Source organism: Sinocyclocheilus grahami, unplaced genomic scaffold, assembly GCF_001515645.1.
Source record: "Sinocyclocheilus grahami isolate Dianchi unplaced genomic scaffold, SAMN03320097.WGS_v1.1 scaffold552.1, whole genome shotgun sequence".
Taxonomy (NCBI): Eukaryota; Metazoa; Chordata; class Actinopteri; order Cypriniformes; family Cyprinidae; genus Sinocyclocheilus; species Sinocyclocheilus grahami.
Window position 1 is genome coordinate 748677 of NW_015505731.1, and position 19579 is coordinate 768255.

The following is a 19579-nucleotide window of genomic DNA, read 5'->3' on the forward strand; positions in this document are numbered from 1 at the left end:
GGAGTTATGAGGTTTTACTGACAGTTTGAGCGGATCCAACAAGATTTAGTCACAAGCTCTTTTTAATACCTTTCATTAGCTAAATATTTGTAAAGCAGACAGACAGATGTAAAGGGTGACCAATATCATTGATTTATTGAAGGAAAAAAAAACCCCACCATCACCAAAAAAAGGGCACTTCGGAGTGTAAGGGCAAAAAGGGAATGTGCTCTGCACAGGTTGAGCCCTACCTGTGCACGTGCCTGAATGCCAGTATAGATATAAATGTAAAAAACCTACTATCATTAACAGCTTTTTAAACCAGCTTTGTCAGATTTCGCATTATATCCAATTAAACCCATCACATCTTATATACTTAAGACTAAATGAAAGCTAACATGTACTTTGTGTGTGGTGCAAAGGTCGGTTGAGTGACAGAGGTTGTCTATATTGTTTTGAAGAGACCAGAGACGATGTAGTCTGTGTGAACTCCATCGAGGAGCCCGGTGCCGTTATTGTGAATGAACCAGCAGGGCACATTTTCTCCATTCTTCACGTCCTGTCTGAAATCTCTCTTCCAGCCCCTGGAGTTGTGTGGGATTGAATGAAAATCTGAATGAATTTTCTGTCTCTCTTGAGGTGCGAATTCAACAATGCATTTTATGTTCGTCTTCATTCACCTGGTAACCGTGAGCTTGTTTCCTTTCACAAACATGTTGGCATCTTGTTTATCAGGGTCCTTTCCTGGAAACAAGTCACTGACCTCAAAGTTCACGCCATGGTAGAACTGACCTGCAGTAAAAAAAGAGTCCAAATTAAAGAGATAGTTCACCCAAAGACGGACATTTGCTGTTAATTTGATTACCCTCAGGCCATCAAAGATGTCGGTTTTTTTTTTAGCTGAAATCATGGTCCTTGGTGATTGATGAGTCAAAAAAAAAAAAGTAACAAGCAACACAAAATGAATATCTGTGGATCCTAATGATATATTGAAGTCTTATGAAGTGAGATGATCTGTCTGTGTAAGAAACTGAACTTAATCTACTACGTTATTACCTGTAATCTATAACCTCAGGTAAACCAGGAACCAGTTCTTTTAAGTGAAAGAATTCACCAAACCGAATTGAAACTTGCAATATATCATCTAGAGCCGAAGTGATGGTAGCCTTTGATTTGCAGTTTATGAATCACCAAGGACAATGGTTTCAGCAATAAATCTTCTTTACTGTTCTACTGATGAAAAACAGTCACCTGAGTCACTCTGATGGACTGAGGGTGAGTAAATGATGATTTTTGGGTGATCTATCCCTTTAAAGTCAGGATAACAGTAAATGAGCTGGGTGGTGTGAAAGTGGTGTGAGGTCGCAGGATTTTTGAAAATTCCAAGTTCTTTCTACATTCAAACTTCACTCTGATACCGGTTCATCATAAACATTTTCCCTACTTTTACATTTCGATTATCTTTGCTGTCATCTGACACTAGAATTTAATCTTTAAATATGCTAACAATTTAAGTGTTCCATATAAACTATTGCAAATCGCAACTTGAATATTTTCATACTGTACAATATAATGTTGAGGTTTCCAAATGTATTTAGACAAGATAATAGAGAATTTTAATATTGGCCATTTATCAGTTATTGGTCATAGTTATTGGGTAGCATTGGTATTGCTCCCGGAAAGTTACTGTCCTGCAAACGTCAGTTCCAACCCTGCTCCAACAAACTGCCTGTAATTATCACGTAACCCTGAACACCTTGATGAACTGATTCAGTTGTGTTTGATTGGGGTTGGAGCTGAAATCTGCAGGTAGCTATCTACAGTAGCGCTCTTCAGGAACAGGTTTGTAGAGGGTACATAGTGCACAGTGTATAGTACGTCATTTGTCACATAACTAACGAGTTGTTAAATGTTTGGAAAGACAAACAAACTTGAATGTGGGGATGATCAAAGATTCATATAGGATAATTAAAAAAGTCATAAAGTTGTATCTATGTACAGTTCTTCTGCTAAGAACATCTCATTTTACCAAGCAGGCCGTGGACATTGCTTGAAAAGAGGTGACTGTCCAAAGTGTAGAACCCGAGGTAGTCTTGATGATACGGGTGCATCTTCCATATTTTGTGCAGGATAATAAGAAACTTGACTGAGTTCCTTAGAGTCACCGTTAAACTGCGATCTTTGATCACCTGCAGATCCATGCTGGAGAAAGCAAAATATGGAGGATTGTGCTCAAAATCAAATTCTCATAGAAGAAGGTGAATTAAAATTCTGCCATAATTTCCTTTCTAAACCCATATGTTAAACTAAGCACTGTTTAATATAAATGTATTTATTTCACTTACTTCAGTCCATCTAAAGTCTTGTTGTTAGTCCATGAGAATTTTGCCTGTTTTCCCCTTTCAGACACTAAGATCTCCTTTGTGCTCACCATCAATCTGATACCAAACTTCTCATGAATAATCCCAAAGCGGCCAAAATAGGTGTGCATCTTGTTACCTGGAATGACCTTCTTATCTCCAATGATCTGGCCATTCACTACAATGCCTGAATATGATTAAATATGAGAAGAAAGAGAATAAACCTAGTCACAATTACCCGCATCTAAACTTTTTTTCTTGTTTTTTTTTACAGAATGAGTCACCTGTAGGTGGGTCTCTAACAAGGTTGAAGATGGTACCAGGTTTGTGATCAATGTTGAAGCACAGAGCATCGTTCTGATCTGGCAGCTCAATGATGAAGTGTGGATCTCCATCAACTCCAAGACAACAAGAGACAAACTCATGAGTAACGTCAGATATGTTTCTTTACTTTAAAAGTTATCTTTAAAATTTATTAAAATTACAAAAAATCTCTTCTCACCAAAATAGGAGGAGATCAAATATTGGGGTTTTAGTCCTTGGACTTGGTAAACACTGCCAGCCTTTTGAGGTGGAGCATGGAGGGCACTTATATCTTCAAGTAGTTGTGAGATAGCGATACAGAGTGTTCATTCCAGAGATTTAAGACACTTCTTAAAGGGGTCATATGATGCGATTTCAAGTTTTCCTTTCTCTTTGGAGTGTTACAAGCTGATTGTGCATAGATAAGATCCCTGAAGTTGCAAAGACTAAAGTCTCAAAACCAAAGAGATATTCTTTATCAAAGTTAAGACTGCCACGCCCCCTTAAAACGGCTCATTCTAACACGCCCCCACATATCTCCCGCACTATGTGGAAGTATTTGCATAATGTCGCCCAAATGTTCACGCAAAGAAAGAAGGCGGGGTTTCAGTAACGCAGTTAGTGTTGAAGCAGCATGTCAGGGAGACGCTGTGTGTTTCTAGGCGAAAGCAAAAGCACTTTATTTGGCCTTCTGAAAGTAGATGCATTTAGGAATCTTTAAGATTACTTACAACAGAACAGCAATGCATTTTATGGACGACCGTTTCGTGAACCTAGGAGAGGAGGTAATTCTGACTTTGCTATGACAATCTGGCGCTTCTGAATCAGCGACTGTTTTGTTATTAGTTTAAGTATTTGCTATTGACTGTTCAAATGCGGAGTTTTGCGCATCGTGTGTGTGAGTGTGTGCGCGTGCTATTTTGTGTTATTTTAAACCATATTTTGTTTAAATTGTTACTGTGTTCCCCTTTCAGGCTCTGTCTTTGCATTTATTTTGAAAGATGAAGCTCGCGATTATGGTAAGGGGCGTTACATTTCCGACGAGTGCTTGCGGTGTTCGGCCAATCACAATGCACTGGGTCAGCTGGCCAATCGGAACAGACTGCGCTTGTCAGAAGGAGGGACTTTGTAGAAAACGAAGCGTTTGAGAGAGGTGGGGCATAGAGGACCTACAATAATGTACAGTATTTGAAAAATAATGTGTTTTTGAACATTAAAGCATGTCAACATATTCTGTTACACCAAATAATGATCTTTAAAAAAGCATCATATGACCCCTTTAATGCTCACAATGATGATGTACCAGTCAAATTCCTCTTACCAGATTCTGTTGTGTCCTCTCGCTGATCTGTGAATCAAAAGAACACGTGTCACATGTGTGTTAATGTGTCACATTAGCCCCTCTTCAGTTGGTCACATTTTTGGGCCATCAGCATAATAATTATAAAATTTAAGCCCAAAGAACTCATAATTTGAATATTACTTTTTCCATTGAATTATATTGTCATTGGCTTCTACAAAATACAATGGATGTGCAGTTCAACTTGGAGGTGTATCGGTTTTTATCAGCCCACGAGGAAACAAAGGTACTAGGCTGGTATTGAAAAGGTTCTAGAAAGAACTAGTTTCTGGATTTGTTGAAGTTGGTGAGATTTGTCGAGGGCAAATTTGGAAATGACTGTGTCATCAAATTTTGATTTACCTACCTGTGAGCTGCATATAGTGTACACTACTTGTCTAAAGTTTAGAACACCTAAATTTTCTGAATTAGAAAAAGAGGCGAAGCACCGTCAGTGGACTACTGGAAAAGGGACTTTTAAAAAGTTATAATTGTTTATGTGTTGTATGCTTTATTTCAAAGTACACTGAGAAATTAAACTGCATAATTCGAATCCGAGTGTGTGACAAATGGTCAAAATTCCCCTGCATGGATTTCACATCAGATTCAAGTATGTAAATCTTTGAAGGTAAACACACCAATAAACCTGCTTAGTTTGAAAGTGACCTCTAGTAACTAGTGCTTCATGAATCTCTACATCATTGATAATGGACAATGGACCTCCACTGCCCTTTGTAGTGCAACCGTGACCTCCCTAGTAAAAAAGTATATTTAAAATACATTATTACATACTAAGTATAGTTCAAATCTATTAACATATTTACTGACATGTTGCTCAAGACTTACTGATATAAAAATCATAATGAAACTTTATTTGGAGTACTACTTGTGCGCAGTGCATATTTCTAAGTATTAAGCCTGAACTGTGTTTTAATGTCACTATTGATGATGATGATTGCATGATCTTTGAATGATGTCTTTAAATGCAAGACATTTAAAGTGTACCTGAAGTATACTTGCAATAGTTCCACTTTAGCACAATCAAATATACTTCAGCATATCTTCAGTTGGACGTTAGCTCTACTTCCACACAATTAAACTGCATTAAGTACACAATTAGTTGTAGATTTAAGTATGCCAGTTTAGTATACCAAAAGTACAATTGCAGGGTATTTTTATTAAGTACATTAATATGTACATGTATTTGTAGTAGATTTAGCATGAAAAAATGTATTTCAAATACATTTTAGTATATTTATTTTTCAGGTCTGGCTTTGTGAGACAGTCTTATCAGGCTAATATCTTTATGTAAAAAAGCAGAAGAAAGAAAGTCATGCAGGTTTACAGGTTTACAGGTTTGGAACAAAATGAGGGTAAGTAAACGATGACAGAATTTTCATCTCTTTAAAATGTAAAAACTACAAGTACCTTCAGTCAGCTTGTCAGCAATGAGTGTTTCATCTTCATCTCCGGTCTCTGGTTTGGTGACCACCATGGAGGTAAGCGGCGTGACAAAGTTATATCTTAGAGAAAGGTCTAGAGCTTGAGCTGTGATGTTCTCCTTGTCTTCTGGTGAGCATTTCTCTCTGTTAACATGTTATTGGAAAAGGTATTATTTTTGTCATGCTCAGGTAATATTAGAAATATTGGAGTGCATGTTTGACCTTTTATCCAAGAGCTGCTGGATGGTCAGGTATGCCCACAGTCGCTCTATGAAATCCCCAAAGATGTACTCCTGATCAGGAAACACACTGTTCCACTCTTCAGCAATCGCTAGACCCTCAACCACAAACTGGTCTCCCAACTGAAATCAGGTGTATGCCACTAATGAAACAGTACAATCAAACTGATTTTTATTTAATAACTAATAGTTTGCTTTGCTTACCCCATTTGCTGATACTTCAGTCTGAAAGGTGTTGGTCTCAAGTTCTTGTAGACGTCCAGCTACAACAATCTCAGAGCCTTTGAAGAACTGTCTAAAGTGACTTTGTGTCAAGTCAGTTACAGCATTGCCAGGATAATTGAGATTCACCTCTAAGAGAAGTGGGGTAGCCACCTCATCATAAAAACCCTGTAGAGATAGAAAATCATTCAGGACCTGGATGCAATCTGGATCAGGTTACATTTATTAAAGGGGTCATATGATGCTTTTTTAAAGATCATTATTTTGTGTATTTGGTGTAACAGAATATGTTGACATGCTTTAATGTTCAAAAAACACATTATTTTTCAAATACTGTACATTATTGCTTGTCCTCTATGCCCCGCCTCTCTCAAACGCTTCGTTTTCTACAAAGTTCCTCCTTCCGACAAGCGCAGTCTGCTCTGATTGGCCAGCTGACACAGTGCATTGTGATTGGCCGAACACTGCAAGCACTCGTCAGAAATGTAACGCCCCTTACCATAATCTCGAGCGTCATCTTTCAAAATAAATGTAAAGACAGAGCCCGAAAGGGGAACAGAGTCGCGTGACAGACACAGTGATGAAGCTGGTATGTGTTTGCAGTACACAAGCCACAGTTAAGACAGCTGACTCCACTGTGATCTCTCTCTCTCACACACAAACACACACACACTCGCTTGCGCGCACACACACACACGATGCGCAAAACTCAGCATTTGAACAGTCAATAGCAAATACTTAAACTAATAACAAAACAGTAGCTGATTCAGAAGCACCAGATTATCATAGCAAAGTCAGAATTACCTCCTCTCCTAGGTTCACGAAACGGTCGTCCATAAAATGCATTGCTGTTCTGTTGTAAGTAATCTTAAAGATTCCTAAATGCATCTACTTTCGGAAGGCCAAATAAAGTGCTTTTGCTTTCGCCTAGAAACACACAGTGTCTCCCTGACATGCTGCTTCAACACTAACTGCGGTTACTGAAACCACGCCTTCTTTCTTTGCGTGCACATTTGGGCGGCATTATGCAAATATTTCCACATAGTGAGGTAGATATGTGGGGGCGTGTTAGAACGAGCCGTTTTAGGGGGGCGTGGCAGAGTCTTAACTTTGATAAAGAATATCTCTTTGGTTTTGAGACTTTAGTCTTTGCAACTTCAGGGATCTTATCTATGCACAATCAGCTTGTAACACTCCAAAGAGAAAGGAAAACTTGAAATCGCATCATATGACCCCTTTAAAAATATATACCAGTATATTTTATTATCTGAGAATACCTGTAGTTGAAGGGCAGCATCGGAGGCCTCATAGACTCTTCGAGCGAGTCCATCGTTCTGCTTGGCCAATGTGTCAAGAAGGCTGTAGTCCACATCATAGCCAAAGCCCAAACAAAAGAGACTCATGCTTCCATTAATAGCATTCTGGACATTTTCTTGGATTTTGGATAGATCTCGCTGGCCTTAAACACACATTATTCATTGTTGTTAAATCAGTATAAATGAAGGTTTGGGATGGATTTTATAAAGCAGAAGTTTTCAAATTTTTATTGCCATGGACAGAATTTTAATTTCTCAACAGCTTACAATGTAAAAAAAATGAAATAAATTAAAACATTGGTGTAGCCAAATATTTTTCAACTAAATACCTTTTAAAAATACACATATTGAAGAATAAAAACAAATTTCAATATGTAACTGCAGAAGGCTTAAGTTTTAAGAGAAGCAAACAGTGTTTCTCTTTTTCTTAACATTACTACTAATCACATAATAAGCATTAATGATATTATAAACAGTGCTAGGTCTGTTTAGGCTGCATTTAGACTTTTATTATTACATATTAGATGTTTAGTCATGTCTGTTTACAATGCCTTAAAAAATTTGCATCACACAAGTATCATATAAATTTCTTTCGCAAAGGTGTATTCTAAAGCATATTGAATGCCCAACGAAGACAACATTAAATGACTAATAATTATTACCAAAGAAAAAGTATTTTAAAACAGTGTTGTATTCTGCAAAGCCAATACACACCAGAACTGGGTCGCCCATCAGTGAGTAGAATGATCATGGACATGTCTGGGAAAGAGTGACTTTTTTCTGAGGTAAGCATGTCCACCGCAAACAAAAGGCCCTTGTTTATATCAGTCACTAATGGAAAATATGAGAGAATGTTTAATACAGAATCAGTAAAACATAGAACCAGTAATTTACTGCAAAACAAAGACTCGTTGTGGGTTATTTGAGAACAATGGCTCAATATGTCAGCGTGCTTACAGCTAGGCTATGATTTCAACCTTGTGCAGGGTTTAGAGTCCTTTTGTTTCACTTCATATACTTACTGTGTCTCGCTTCAATAGTCTTGACAAATTCTTTCGCTTCTGTCACATTCTCTGGTGTAGCTTTGCTAAGAAATGGTCTCCACGACTCTATAGTGTCATCAAACGTGACCAGCCCAAAGTAATCATCTTCATGCAGTTCACTTAATATAGTCATCAGAGCTTCTCGAGTCTACCAACAGATAATCAGCAGATGATTGAAATGTACAAACTAGGAAGAGAGTATAGGAAAGTGTTCATCTGACTCGCCTGTATCATCTTTTCTCCTTCCATGGAGCCACTTCTGTCTATCACAAATACCAAATTTTTAGGCATTTGTGGCAAATAATCTGGGGCAAAAAAGTGTACAAAGTAGCCATTTATTATCTGAAACAGAAACACGAGAACATCCGAATAAGGCATGATTAGTAAGAAATTAATTGTGTGAGGCCGGTTGGATGTACTGCTAAATTCTCTGAAACGCCTTTGGAGACGGCTTATGATAGAGAAATTAACATTCAATTCATGGGCAACAGCTCTGGTGGACATTCCTGCAGTCAGCATGCCAATTGCACGCTCCCTCAAAACTTGCGACATCTGTGGCATTGTGCTGTGTAATAAAGCTGCACATTTTAGAGTGGCCTTTTATTGTGGCCAGCCTAAGGCACACCTGTGCAATAATCATGCTGTCTAATCAGCATCTTGATATGCCACACCTGTGAGGTGGATGGATGATCTCGGCAAAGGAGAAGTGCTCATTAACACAGATTTAGACAGATTTGTGAACAATATTTGAGAGAAATAGGCCTTTTGTGTACATAGAAAGTCTTAGATCTTTGAGTTAAAAAAATGGGGGCAAAAACAAAAGTGTTGCGTTTATAATTTTGTTCAGTGTATGTATGCATGTATTTATTTTATTTAGTTTGGTTTGGCTTTTTGTTTTGTTTTATTAAGGTATAAACAGGCGTCCATATCAATTAACCAGTGGGTAATTGAGATTAAACTATACTTTTTTGTAAGAAATTAAGTTTCAGGTTTGAGATATAAATGTGCAATTACAAGAAATTAAGTCGCAGTTACCAGATATAAATAAATACTCAGACTTGTGACACAAAGGAGCAATTATAAGAAATAAAAACAAAACATATGAAATCACAATTTGAGAAATAATATGATCGTCACAGTAGTCATTTGTGAAATATTAAGCTGCAATTGCAAGATATACACTCGCAACTTCGAGAAATGTTACAAGAAATAGTTACATTGATTGATTGATTGATTTGGTTTGGCTTTTTGTTTTGTTTTGGCCAAGGCATAAACAGGCTTGAATTTTAATCAACCAATGTTAGGGGATTGTTGGAAACTTTCATTTTAACCTTTTTATCAGTGACAGTTTTCTTCACTAGAGGGAGCAGTTCATTGGTGATGAATGTACCGTTGACATCCACAAACGTAATTCCATTAGGTTCATAGATATCTACCACAATCTGTGAATGAGAGACATAACCGATATAACATAGCTTCCAATATTTAAGTATTTCAACTGAATATGTGCAATGAAAGAGTTTGAGAGAGAAACTAATGATGAACCTCAAAATTCTGAACCAGCTGTTTCGGTCGGACACCTATCATGATCTCATAGCTGCCAAGACGCCGTTGCAGAAGCTCTTCGTAAGTAAGAGTGAATGTGACGCGGCTCTGGGGTGCGATGTTCACGGACACAGAAAACGTCTCCATGTTCCTTCCCGAAGCCCTGAAAAGCAAAAACAACAAAAACAATCTAATTTCTGGTAAGTGAGCAAATACTGAAAAGCAAATGTGTACTCTGTCAGCATTCCAGAGCTTTGCCATTGACCTGTACTTACTTAACCAGGCCAGCAGTTAGGCCAGATGACACAGCGCTCTCATACTGCTCCCTGGCCTGCTCTTTTTCCTTCACCTCGCTGACATATATCCTGCCCTCAATCTCTCTAAAAAAACAAACACAAAATATTTCATGAGGCACTAGTTGGTTTTGGGCATGCTAGAAAAAGATTGTAAGTGTAATATATATATTTATAGCTTGTGCAAAGAAAGGAGGACTAACATGCTAAAGTTGGTGATGAAGGCTGTTTTGGGTAAGTCCACCTCAAAGAACACTTCCTGTGATGCATTGGCTGTGTTCAAGGCTTTGGTGGTCATGACAGTGTGAGCAAAACGAGATGCGACCTTGCAGTCCACTCGCATACTTTGGACTTCTATCTGAGAGAGAGACTGATAAGAGAAAGTTAGAATCCACTGTACAGTAATAGTTATATTGAACTTATAATTAATATATGTATATTGTCAAAGCGTCAGAACAAATGAATTTATTTTATAACTTATGGAGGATATCTTCAACATCCTAAAAGATTGTTGATTTCAGTGCTGTATGTTAAATTTATATATTTTTAACTGTAGTTATGACAACTCTCAGGATAGATTGTAAAATCTTTATTAACGTAAATAAAATGTGTATAGGTTTGGCTTTGGCGGACTATATCTGCTACACTGCTGCAGCACAGCAAGTAAACTTGTTTCTGCTAAATGCTCGGATCTTAAAATGAAAAGGAAACATGTTGCTGCTGCTAGAGAAAGGAAGATCCTCGTAGGAGATCTAGGCAGGTGGTGCTGGGGAGGAGGAGGCTAAGATGAGGACACGCATTGCGCACAGACATAGAATTCATTGAATACATCCTGGTTATATAGGTAAACGGTAATGAGTACATGAATCCGTTTGGCTGGAAACATTGAATTGAATGAACCAGTTAGAATGCAAGTAGAGTTTCATGGCTGAACTATTAATTTTTATGACTTTACAAAGCCATGCTCACCACTTCTTGCTTGTATAATTCAAAATAGTGTCTACTAGAGGCATGTGATTTAAGACCAAGAGGTAATTAGACCTTTTTACACCAAGATGAATGTTCGGTATCAAAATTCAGTGAAAATTCATGAAAATTCACAAGCTTACATGCTTATTCACATGTGTACTCTTTTCCAATGCAATGCAAAAGCTGGCCATGAAATTCAAACTTATGGTCATGTACCCAGACCTGCAGCTGTTACATAAAACTAATACTTGGTGGCATTCATGAACAGACTGTTTTGCTAAGCGATGATAAATAGGAAGAATTCAGAACCAGTTCTCTAGTCTCTGTACTCTTGATCAACACCATAGCAAATACAAAAATATGAATGGCTGTTTGAAAACATCTGTCCACCATATTTTTACTGCATAAACAGACTTAACTTTTGACATTCTTAACAGTCTTAAGACTTCTAGTGTCAGCTGCTTTCAGTTATTTTAGCTGTACAAAAACAGCCTATTACTTTCGCGTTGAAAAATAAGGTGGATAAATGCCACCTACTGTCAGAGAATGAATTTACTTTTTCATTCTGACTGTGTGCCACTTTTTTGAGGGAAAAACTTTTGATAATGTTGATATGTTTAATTTTCTAATCACATTTTGCTTAACAGTTAAATGACCCTAAATGTCACTGCTGTGAAATACTTAATCTAGTCAATATACATCAACAGAGTTAGAACAGGTTAGAAATTTCACATTATTTTAGCGTGTTTAAAATTACATGGAACTTCCATGGAACACTAATGGAGAAACTATCCAAAAAATTTGGTGTTCAAGGCATTCTACATTCACTCTACAGTGAAAGTGAAAGTGGATGGGGCCCAGGGGCTGTCAAGCTCTAAAATCACCATCAAAACTTGGTAAAGTAGTCCATACAAATTGTGCACTACGCATATTCAGAATATACTTATATGGTAACTTTATACGAGGGGACATCTTAAATATATGACAGATATGACAAGTAAATGACTATATATATATATATATATATACAGTATATTGTCACGAATCCTGTCCATGGACTTCCGTCCGATTGCCACCAGAGGTCACCCTTTCCGTTAGATTGACTCTCACACTACACAAACTGTTGCATGTCATCCCGGACTACATTTCCCATCATCCATTGCACTGATTTCACACACGGCTGCAGCCAATCACACACCCTACATAAGCCTTGGACTTCCTCTCTCTCACTGCCGAGTATTGTTTGCGTATATCGCTCTCCTAGTGGTAGCACATTACAGAGCCAGTTTTCTGCCCTAGTTTCTAGTCCTTAGTTCCTAGTCATAGTCTTGTTTGGCCTGCTTTCCCATGTTACCTGATTCTTGCCTGTTTATCTTGGATTAACCCTTTGCCTTTCTGTTTCGGACTGTGTTTGCACCTCGCCTGGACTATTTATTGCTCATGTTATTGGATTTCCCCTCTTGTCAAGCCCTCTGGATAACGTTCGCTGTCGACTGACTTTTACGCCTGTTTTGGATTACTCTTTTGTCTTGAACTCAATATACCTGTTTGCCATTGTCAGAACCTTGCCTGTTTTATGACCACGCCTTTAAATAAAAGCTTTGCAGATGAATCTGCACGTCTCATGTCTCGTTCGCCCCGTAACAGAATACTCGGCCACACAAGGATCCAACAGCTTTTTATGTGGACATTGGCCAGTTATGGACACTGCAAGACTGTTATTAACTCTCGAGCAGGGCTTGCGATCGCTCTAGGATTATGTACAAGAGTATTTAGATCTCACATATTTTTCTGATCTGCTGGACTGTGTGCTCATAGACTTTTTTTGTGAGGGTATCAATGAACCAATGATTAATCCGTGAGGGTCCCCGTTCTTCTCCAAGTGATTTTATGCATTATGCTCTGTTGTCTGTTGGTTCAGCGTTCACTGTGGGTATCGTGGAGGAACGCGACCCCGCACTCACTCGTGTAATGGCGGCCGTACTAGAGCACGCTCACAAAATGGCGGCGACAGCGGAGCCTGATCGCAAAATGGCGGACACAACAGCACCCCGTTATGTCACAACTGCCAATCATGAGTCAAGTCAAGTCACAGTTGATCTTCCTGAGTCCAGTCAAGTCACAGTTGATCTTCATGAGTCAAGTCAAGTCACAGTTGATCTTCATGAGTCCAGTCAAGTCACAGCTGCTCATCATGAGTCTTGCCACATCTCAGTTGATCTGCCAGAGTCTTGTCATGTCTCAGCTGGCCTGCCAGAGTCTTGTCACGTCTCAGCTGACCAGCCAGAGTCTTGTCACGTCTCAGCTGATCTCCCAGAGCCTTGTCACGTCTCAGCTGATCTTCTAGAGTCTCGCCACGTCTCAGCTGTTCGTCCAGAGTCACGTCACAGCTGATCTTCCAGAGTCATGTCACATCACATCTGATCGTCCAGAGTCACGTCACATCACAGCTGATCGTCCAGAGTCATGTCACATCACAGCTGATCATCCAGAGTCATGTCACATCACAGCTGATCATCCAGAGTCTCGTCATGTCTCAGCTGATCATCCAGAGTCACGTCACGTCCTGTCTGTTGCACCCAGATTATCAAGGTCAGTCCTTCGGTATCCCAGTCTTGTATCCAGTGTGAGGGATGCACCGCTGGTGTCTGCACGCACAGCTGGTATCCCCAAACCCACTCACTCTAGCCCTCCTGTCCCTGAACTGATTCCCCTGTCTGAAGCGCTTCCCATGATGGGGATCGCTTTTTGGTGTGTTTGGGCTGCATACACCACCACAGAACCTCCCGAGTTGGCGGCATTCACTATGTTGTCTCCAGAGGTGGCGGCTGATGCTGCAGAACCTCCTTAGGTAGTGGTGCTCGCTGCTGTGTTCCCCGAAGCGATGGTGTCCACTGCAGTTTCTCCAGAAGTGGCGGCGTATGCTGCAGAACCTCCCGAGGTGGCGGTGCTCGCTTCAGCTCCTTGCGTGGTGGTGGCGCCCAGCAATGCACTTTCAGCCTGTCATGTCGCGGTCGAAGGAACCATTGCTGAACTTTGTATCTGTCCTGTTAAGGAGAATACTAATGAACTTTCCCTGTTTCCTGATGGTACGGCTGTAGAACCTCCAGAGTTGGCGGCATCCGCAGCAGAACCTCCAGAGGTGTCAGTGGTATCCACTTATGAACTCTCGTCCTGTCCTGTTTCGGCCAAGGAGGCCATCTGTGAACTCTCTGCCTGTCCCGTCACGGCTATGGAGGCCATCTGTGATCCCTTTGCCAGTCCTGTAACGGCTATGGAGGCTGTCTGTGAACTCTCTGCCTGTCCTGTAACGGCTATGGAGGCCGTCTGTGAACTCACTTCCTGTCCTGTAATGGCTATGGAGGCCGTTAATGAATCCCCTGCCTGCCCTGTTAGGGCTATGGAGGCCAATTATAGACTTATGTCCTGTCCTGATCCAGCTGAGGAGGCTGCCTATGAACTCTCAGCCCTGTCTGTCACAACCAAGGACGCTGTCTGTGAATTTCCTGTCTGTTCTGTTTCCCTAAATGTGTCTGCTGAACTGTCAGTCATGCCAAAGTGACCGTTAATAAGCCCACTGTATTTCCTGCCTCAGTCCTTGAGACCGTAAATGCACTGTCTGTCTCCTGTGTTTCAGTTTTCCCTAGGCCCCAGTCCCTGCCATGGGTTCCTGATCACTCTGGTCCGCCGTGGTGGTCTGCCGACACGCTCTGGTGGGCCAAAGCTCTGTCTGCTCTGTCGTGGTGGTCTTATGCTCCTCCGTGGTGGTCTTCTGTTCCGACTGCCCCACCATGGTGGTTCTCTGCTCCACCCTGGTTCCCTGCTCCGCCTTGGCTTTCTGCTTCGCCGGTTCCGCCTAGGTGCCCTGCCGGCTCTGCCTCAGTCCCCAGTCTCTCCACTTCCACGTGGACCTGGCCCTCCGTTCCTACCCCTGTTCCGCCTCCGTTCCACCACTCTCCTGGATTATATTGAGATAGAAGCGTCTAGAAGTTTATGTCATGAATCCTGTCCATGGACTTTCGTCCGATTGCCACCAGAGGTCAGCCTTTCCGTTAGACTGACTCTCACACTACACAAACTGTTGCATGTCATCCCGGACTACATTTCCCATCATTCATTGCACTGATTTCGCACACGGCTGCAGCCAATCACACACCCTACATAAGCCTAGGACTTCCTCTCTCTCATGGCCGAGTATTGTTTGCGTATATCACTCTCCTAGAGGTAGCACATTACGGAACCAGTTTTCTGCCCTAGTTTCTACTCCTTGGTTCCTAGTCATAGTCTTGTCTTGCCTGCTTTCCCATGTTACCTGATTCTTGCCTGTTTATCTTGGATTAACCCTTTGCCTTTCTGTTTCGGACTGTGTTTGCACCTCGCCTTTTAATTTCTTTATTAAATCAATGTAATTGATTGCATTTGATTACATTTTTTATTTCTTTTCAAAATTTCTAACTAATGTTTTCAACTCATAATCAGTTAATAAACTCTCAGACAGATTGTAGCTTAAAGCTTTCAGTGGCAATGTAGGTAGATGTAACTGGCAGACGTGGTTCACTGCAAATTCAAACAAGCAAACCAATCAAAAGCATCACAATAGCATCACTTTACTAAACTGCCTTTAAATGGCAGGAGGCATTGTGCAGATTACAAATTAGAAACAGGCAAGGCAACAAATTAATCTTATGCAACATTTTCTAGGTTTTTACAGAAGATATTCAGATGTAACCCCCTTTGTAATCATTCACATTTTCATAAGTAACTTATTTAATTACACACATGTTTTTCTCAGTAACGATAGATAGATAGATAGATAGATAGATAGATAGTTAGATATTGGAAAAATTAAAGGAAACTAATGACACTTACCAGCTTTGTGCTCTTGATATAGACTCGAGAAACTGAAAAACCTTACCTGTTTTGCTGAATTATTGTTTTGATCTCTGATGGTCATAGTGTCTTGAGCTTTAGCAGTAAGAATCACATAAATACACACACACATCCACAGCATGACTTTAACTGCAGACATGGTGAAGCCTGGTCCGAACTGATTTCAATGCTGGGTGTAAATGTTCTTAAACGAGAGTGAAATGAAGAGAGAGAGAGACGGATGAATGACCGCCTGTGTGTGTTGTCCAGGCATTTTAAGGGTTGCCAAAGGGGTGTGTGAGTGTGCCCAATAATCTAGTACATTCTCCACTGCCTACCCACTCCACCCAGAACAGACATCCATCCGTCTGTCCATCCGTATATATATCCTCTGTCTGTCTGTATCATGTCTGTCGGTCTACAGTGGCAAGAAAAAGTATGTGAACCTATTAGAGTTGATTGGTATTCTGTGTTAATTGGTCATAAAATGGCATCTGATCTACATCAAAGTCACAAGTATAGACAAACAAAATGTGCTTAAGCTAAAAACACACAAACAACTATAATTGTCTTTATAGAACACATCCCATTAAACATTCACAGTGCTATGGGAAAAGGTAAGTGAACTTGAGTCCCTTGCTTGTCCTGAGCAGTTAAACTGCCCACTTGTCTTCAGAAATATCCTCCAGGTCCTGCACATTCTTTGGTTTTCCAAACACTAACTTATAAATTTTGTATATTTTAGTTTCCCCAGCAGTTGGGTGTAAAGTAAAAATGTAAAGTAAAATATTAAAAATGTCTGTTAATGCATTTAAAAAAAAGTTTATACTCTATATTTTATAATTATCTGTGAAGCAAGCATTTTACCATCATAGAGTTTTGCAAGTTCTGATGTGGGACTGCTGATGTGCTTTGCCTATAAAGTGCTCTTTTTTTCATGAAAGTACAGATGCTTTTTGTGGTGTGATGAGAAACTCTTTAGACCCTCTGTTTGCTCACACAGAACCTCTCATTTATCAGAGGTAACTCCTCTATACATATGTACTGAGAGAGAGAGTTAATGTGCCATAAGTTGTGCCTGAGAGCAGCCAAATGACAAGCAATCAAGCTGCTGAGAGAAATAGAGAGACGAGAGTGATCAAGTGTGTCAATGAGCCTGTTCATGGTTTTCTGGACTCCAGTGTGTCATGTCTGGTCAGCATTGCTAAGGCGCTAGAGTGTTTGCATGTGTTTTGGTTTTCTCACCACTCCCTCTTTAACAAGACTGAAGTCAGATATGATGTCATTCTTCAAAAGGTAAACATTCAGTCATCACTGAAGCAACACAACCCAGGGATGGCTGCAAACATGCCCTCACTGTGCATCCAAAATGATTGCAAGGAATACCTCTATAGCTCTCATCTCATTCCTCTCATATAGCAACCAGCATATACTGTAGGTCAGAGTTTTTAAAAGGGATTCTACCTTAAAAAATAAATATATATACAATATATATGTATATATATATATAAATATATTAAAAACAACCCAATAAAATGACCCTACAAGCTGAACCAAGCATTTTGGTACAAAAAAAAACCTAGCAACTGGGTAAAATATTAAAAACAACCCAATAAAATGACCCAACAAGCTGAACCCAGTATTCGAGTAAAAAAAAAACCAACAACTTGGTAAAAATATTAAAAACAACCCAATAAAATGACCCAACAAGCTGAACCAAGCATTTTGGTTAAAAAAATAACCTAGCAACTGGGTAAAAATATTAAAAACAACCCAATAAAATGACCCAACAACCTGAACCCAGCATTCGGGTTAAAAAACAACAACAACTGTGTAAAAATATTAAAAACAACCCAATAAAATGACCAAACAAGCTGAACCCAGCATTTGGTTTAAAAAAAAAAAAAACAGCAACTGGGTAAAAATATATTAAAAACAACCTAATAAAATGACCCAACAAGCTGAACCCAGCATTTTGGCTAAAAAAATTAACCCAGCAACTGGGTAAAAATATGAAAAACAACCCAATAAAAGGACCCAACAAGCTGAACCCAGCATTTTGGTTAAAAAAAATAACCTAGCAACTGGGTAAAAATAATAAAAACAACCCAATAAAATTACCCAACAAGCTTAACCCAGCATTCTGGTTAAATAAATTAACCCAGCAACTGGGTAAATATATTAAAAACAACCCAATAAAATGACCCTACAAGCTGAACCAAGCATTTTGGTACAAAAAAAAACCTAGCAACTGGGTAAAAATATTAAAACAACCCAATAAAATGACCCAAGCTGAACCCAGCATTTGGTTTAAAGAAAACAAAAAAAACAGCAAATGGGTAAAAATATTAAAAACAGCCCAATAAAATGACCCACCGTGCTGCACTTTGTTATTCTTCTAGTTATTTTCCTATGGTGGCTAATGAACCGGACATCTCGCACATTACCAGAAAATGGCTTCCGCTTTAAGGAATAAGTGGATATGACAAACAAATTAACAAATGAACTAACTAAACAAATATGGCATTCAAACTTATTTTGGATTTTTTATATAATGATCAGTTATTTGGTTTGTATGCACTCCTCAAGTTTGTACTATGACCTTTGCAGAGGTGGACAGTAACTAAGTACATTTACTTGAGTATTGTACTTAAGTACACTTTTTGAGTATCTGCACTTTACTTGAGTATTATTTTTTCTGGAAAATTATGACTTTAACTTCACTACATTTGAAAGACAAATATTGTACTTTTCACTCCACTACATTTCTATCAAGATCCTCAAAGTAGAAAAGTCATTAGCAGCTTTGAAAGTCAGTTGTTTTTTTTCTCAGACAGTTTATCAGTAATCACTCTTGTAGGGCTACATGAAATGATTTCCCAGCATTTTTTGAGCACTGACCAGTTCCAAATGTGATATTTATTTACAACAATTCAATAACAAGAAGTTAATATTGTGGTTTATATTAGACACAATATTGTCTGATTTTGCACAATTGTGTAAGTGAAAATATTACCTATAAAGCGACAGAAGAACGTCTTGGTTAGCATCTTGAACGGGAGCCTGTGAAGGGCCCGGTTCACGACGCGCAGGTCCAAGATAGGTCTCAACCCACTGCCTTTCTTGGGTACAATGAAGTAAGGGCTGTAAAACCCCAACCTCATATCAGCTGGAGGAACCGGCTCTATCGCGTCCTTCGCCAGTAGGCGCGCAAGACAGGGGCATCTGCTGCTTTCACTGACGAAAAGTGGACGCCCCTGAACTTGCCGAACTAGCTGAGCCTGATGGTTCGACGGAGCCATCGAGACGGGCTGAGCAGCTCTAGCCAGGCTCTCTTGAGTGTAATACGGCTCTGGACCGTCCACCACCCGCCGTCCCCTCAGGGGACCCAGAGAAACATCTCTGGGTCGCCTGTCTCAGGGCCTCTTGCACCTTCGCTTACCACCAGGTCTGGTGGGGGCCTGGACGGGCGGGGTGGCTGCCCTGCGGCCGGCTCCTCGGCGCAGTCTTGCTGGAGGCTGCTGCGGATGCTGCGCGGGAGCGGGGGTGGCGGCCGCCCTCGGCGACGAGCGGGCTGAGGCGCTGCCACCGGCGGCCAGGTGGAGGCAGCAGCTGCACGCCGGAGCAGGATGTACCTGATGGCCTCAGTCTGCTTTTGGG

The 19579-nt window shown here is 40.1% G+C and overlaps 1 protein-coding gene across 1 annotated transcript; it reads right to left on the minus strand.

The window, feature by feature from the left end:
* Positions 1-254: 254 nt before the first annotated feature.
* itih3a.2 (inter-alpha-trypsin inhibitor heavy chain 3a, tandem duplicate 2) lies at positions 255-16094 on the minus strand. Its single transcript, XM_016238955.1, is given in 19 exon segments — positions 255-563; positions 660-771; positions 2009-2181; positions 2325-2526; positions 2624-2759; positions 2825-2934; positions 3964-3990; positions 5410-5567; positions 5646-5785; positions 5867-6052; positions 7162-7343; positions 7915-8031; positions 8223-8391; positions 8469-8585; positions 9461-9685; positions 9789-9951; positions 10064-10168; positions 10285-10451; positions 15966-16094. Coding segments are annotated over 19 exon segments (2742 nt in total). The 5' UTR covers positions 16080-16094; the 3' UTR covers positions 255-424.
* Between the last annotated feature and the right edge of the window lie 3485 nt (positions 16095-19579).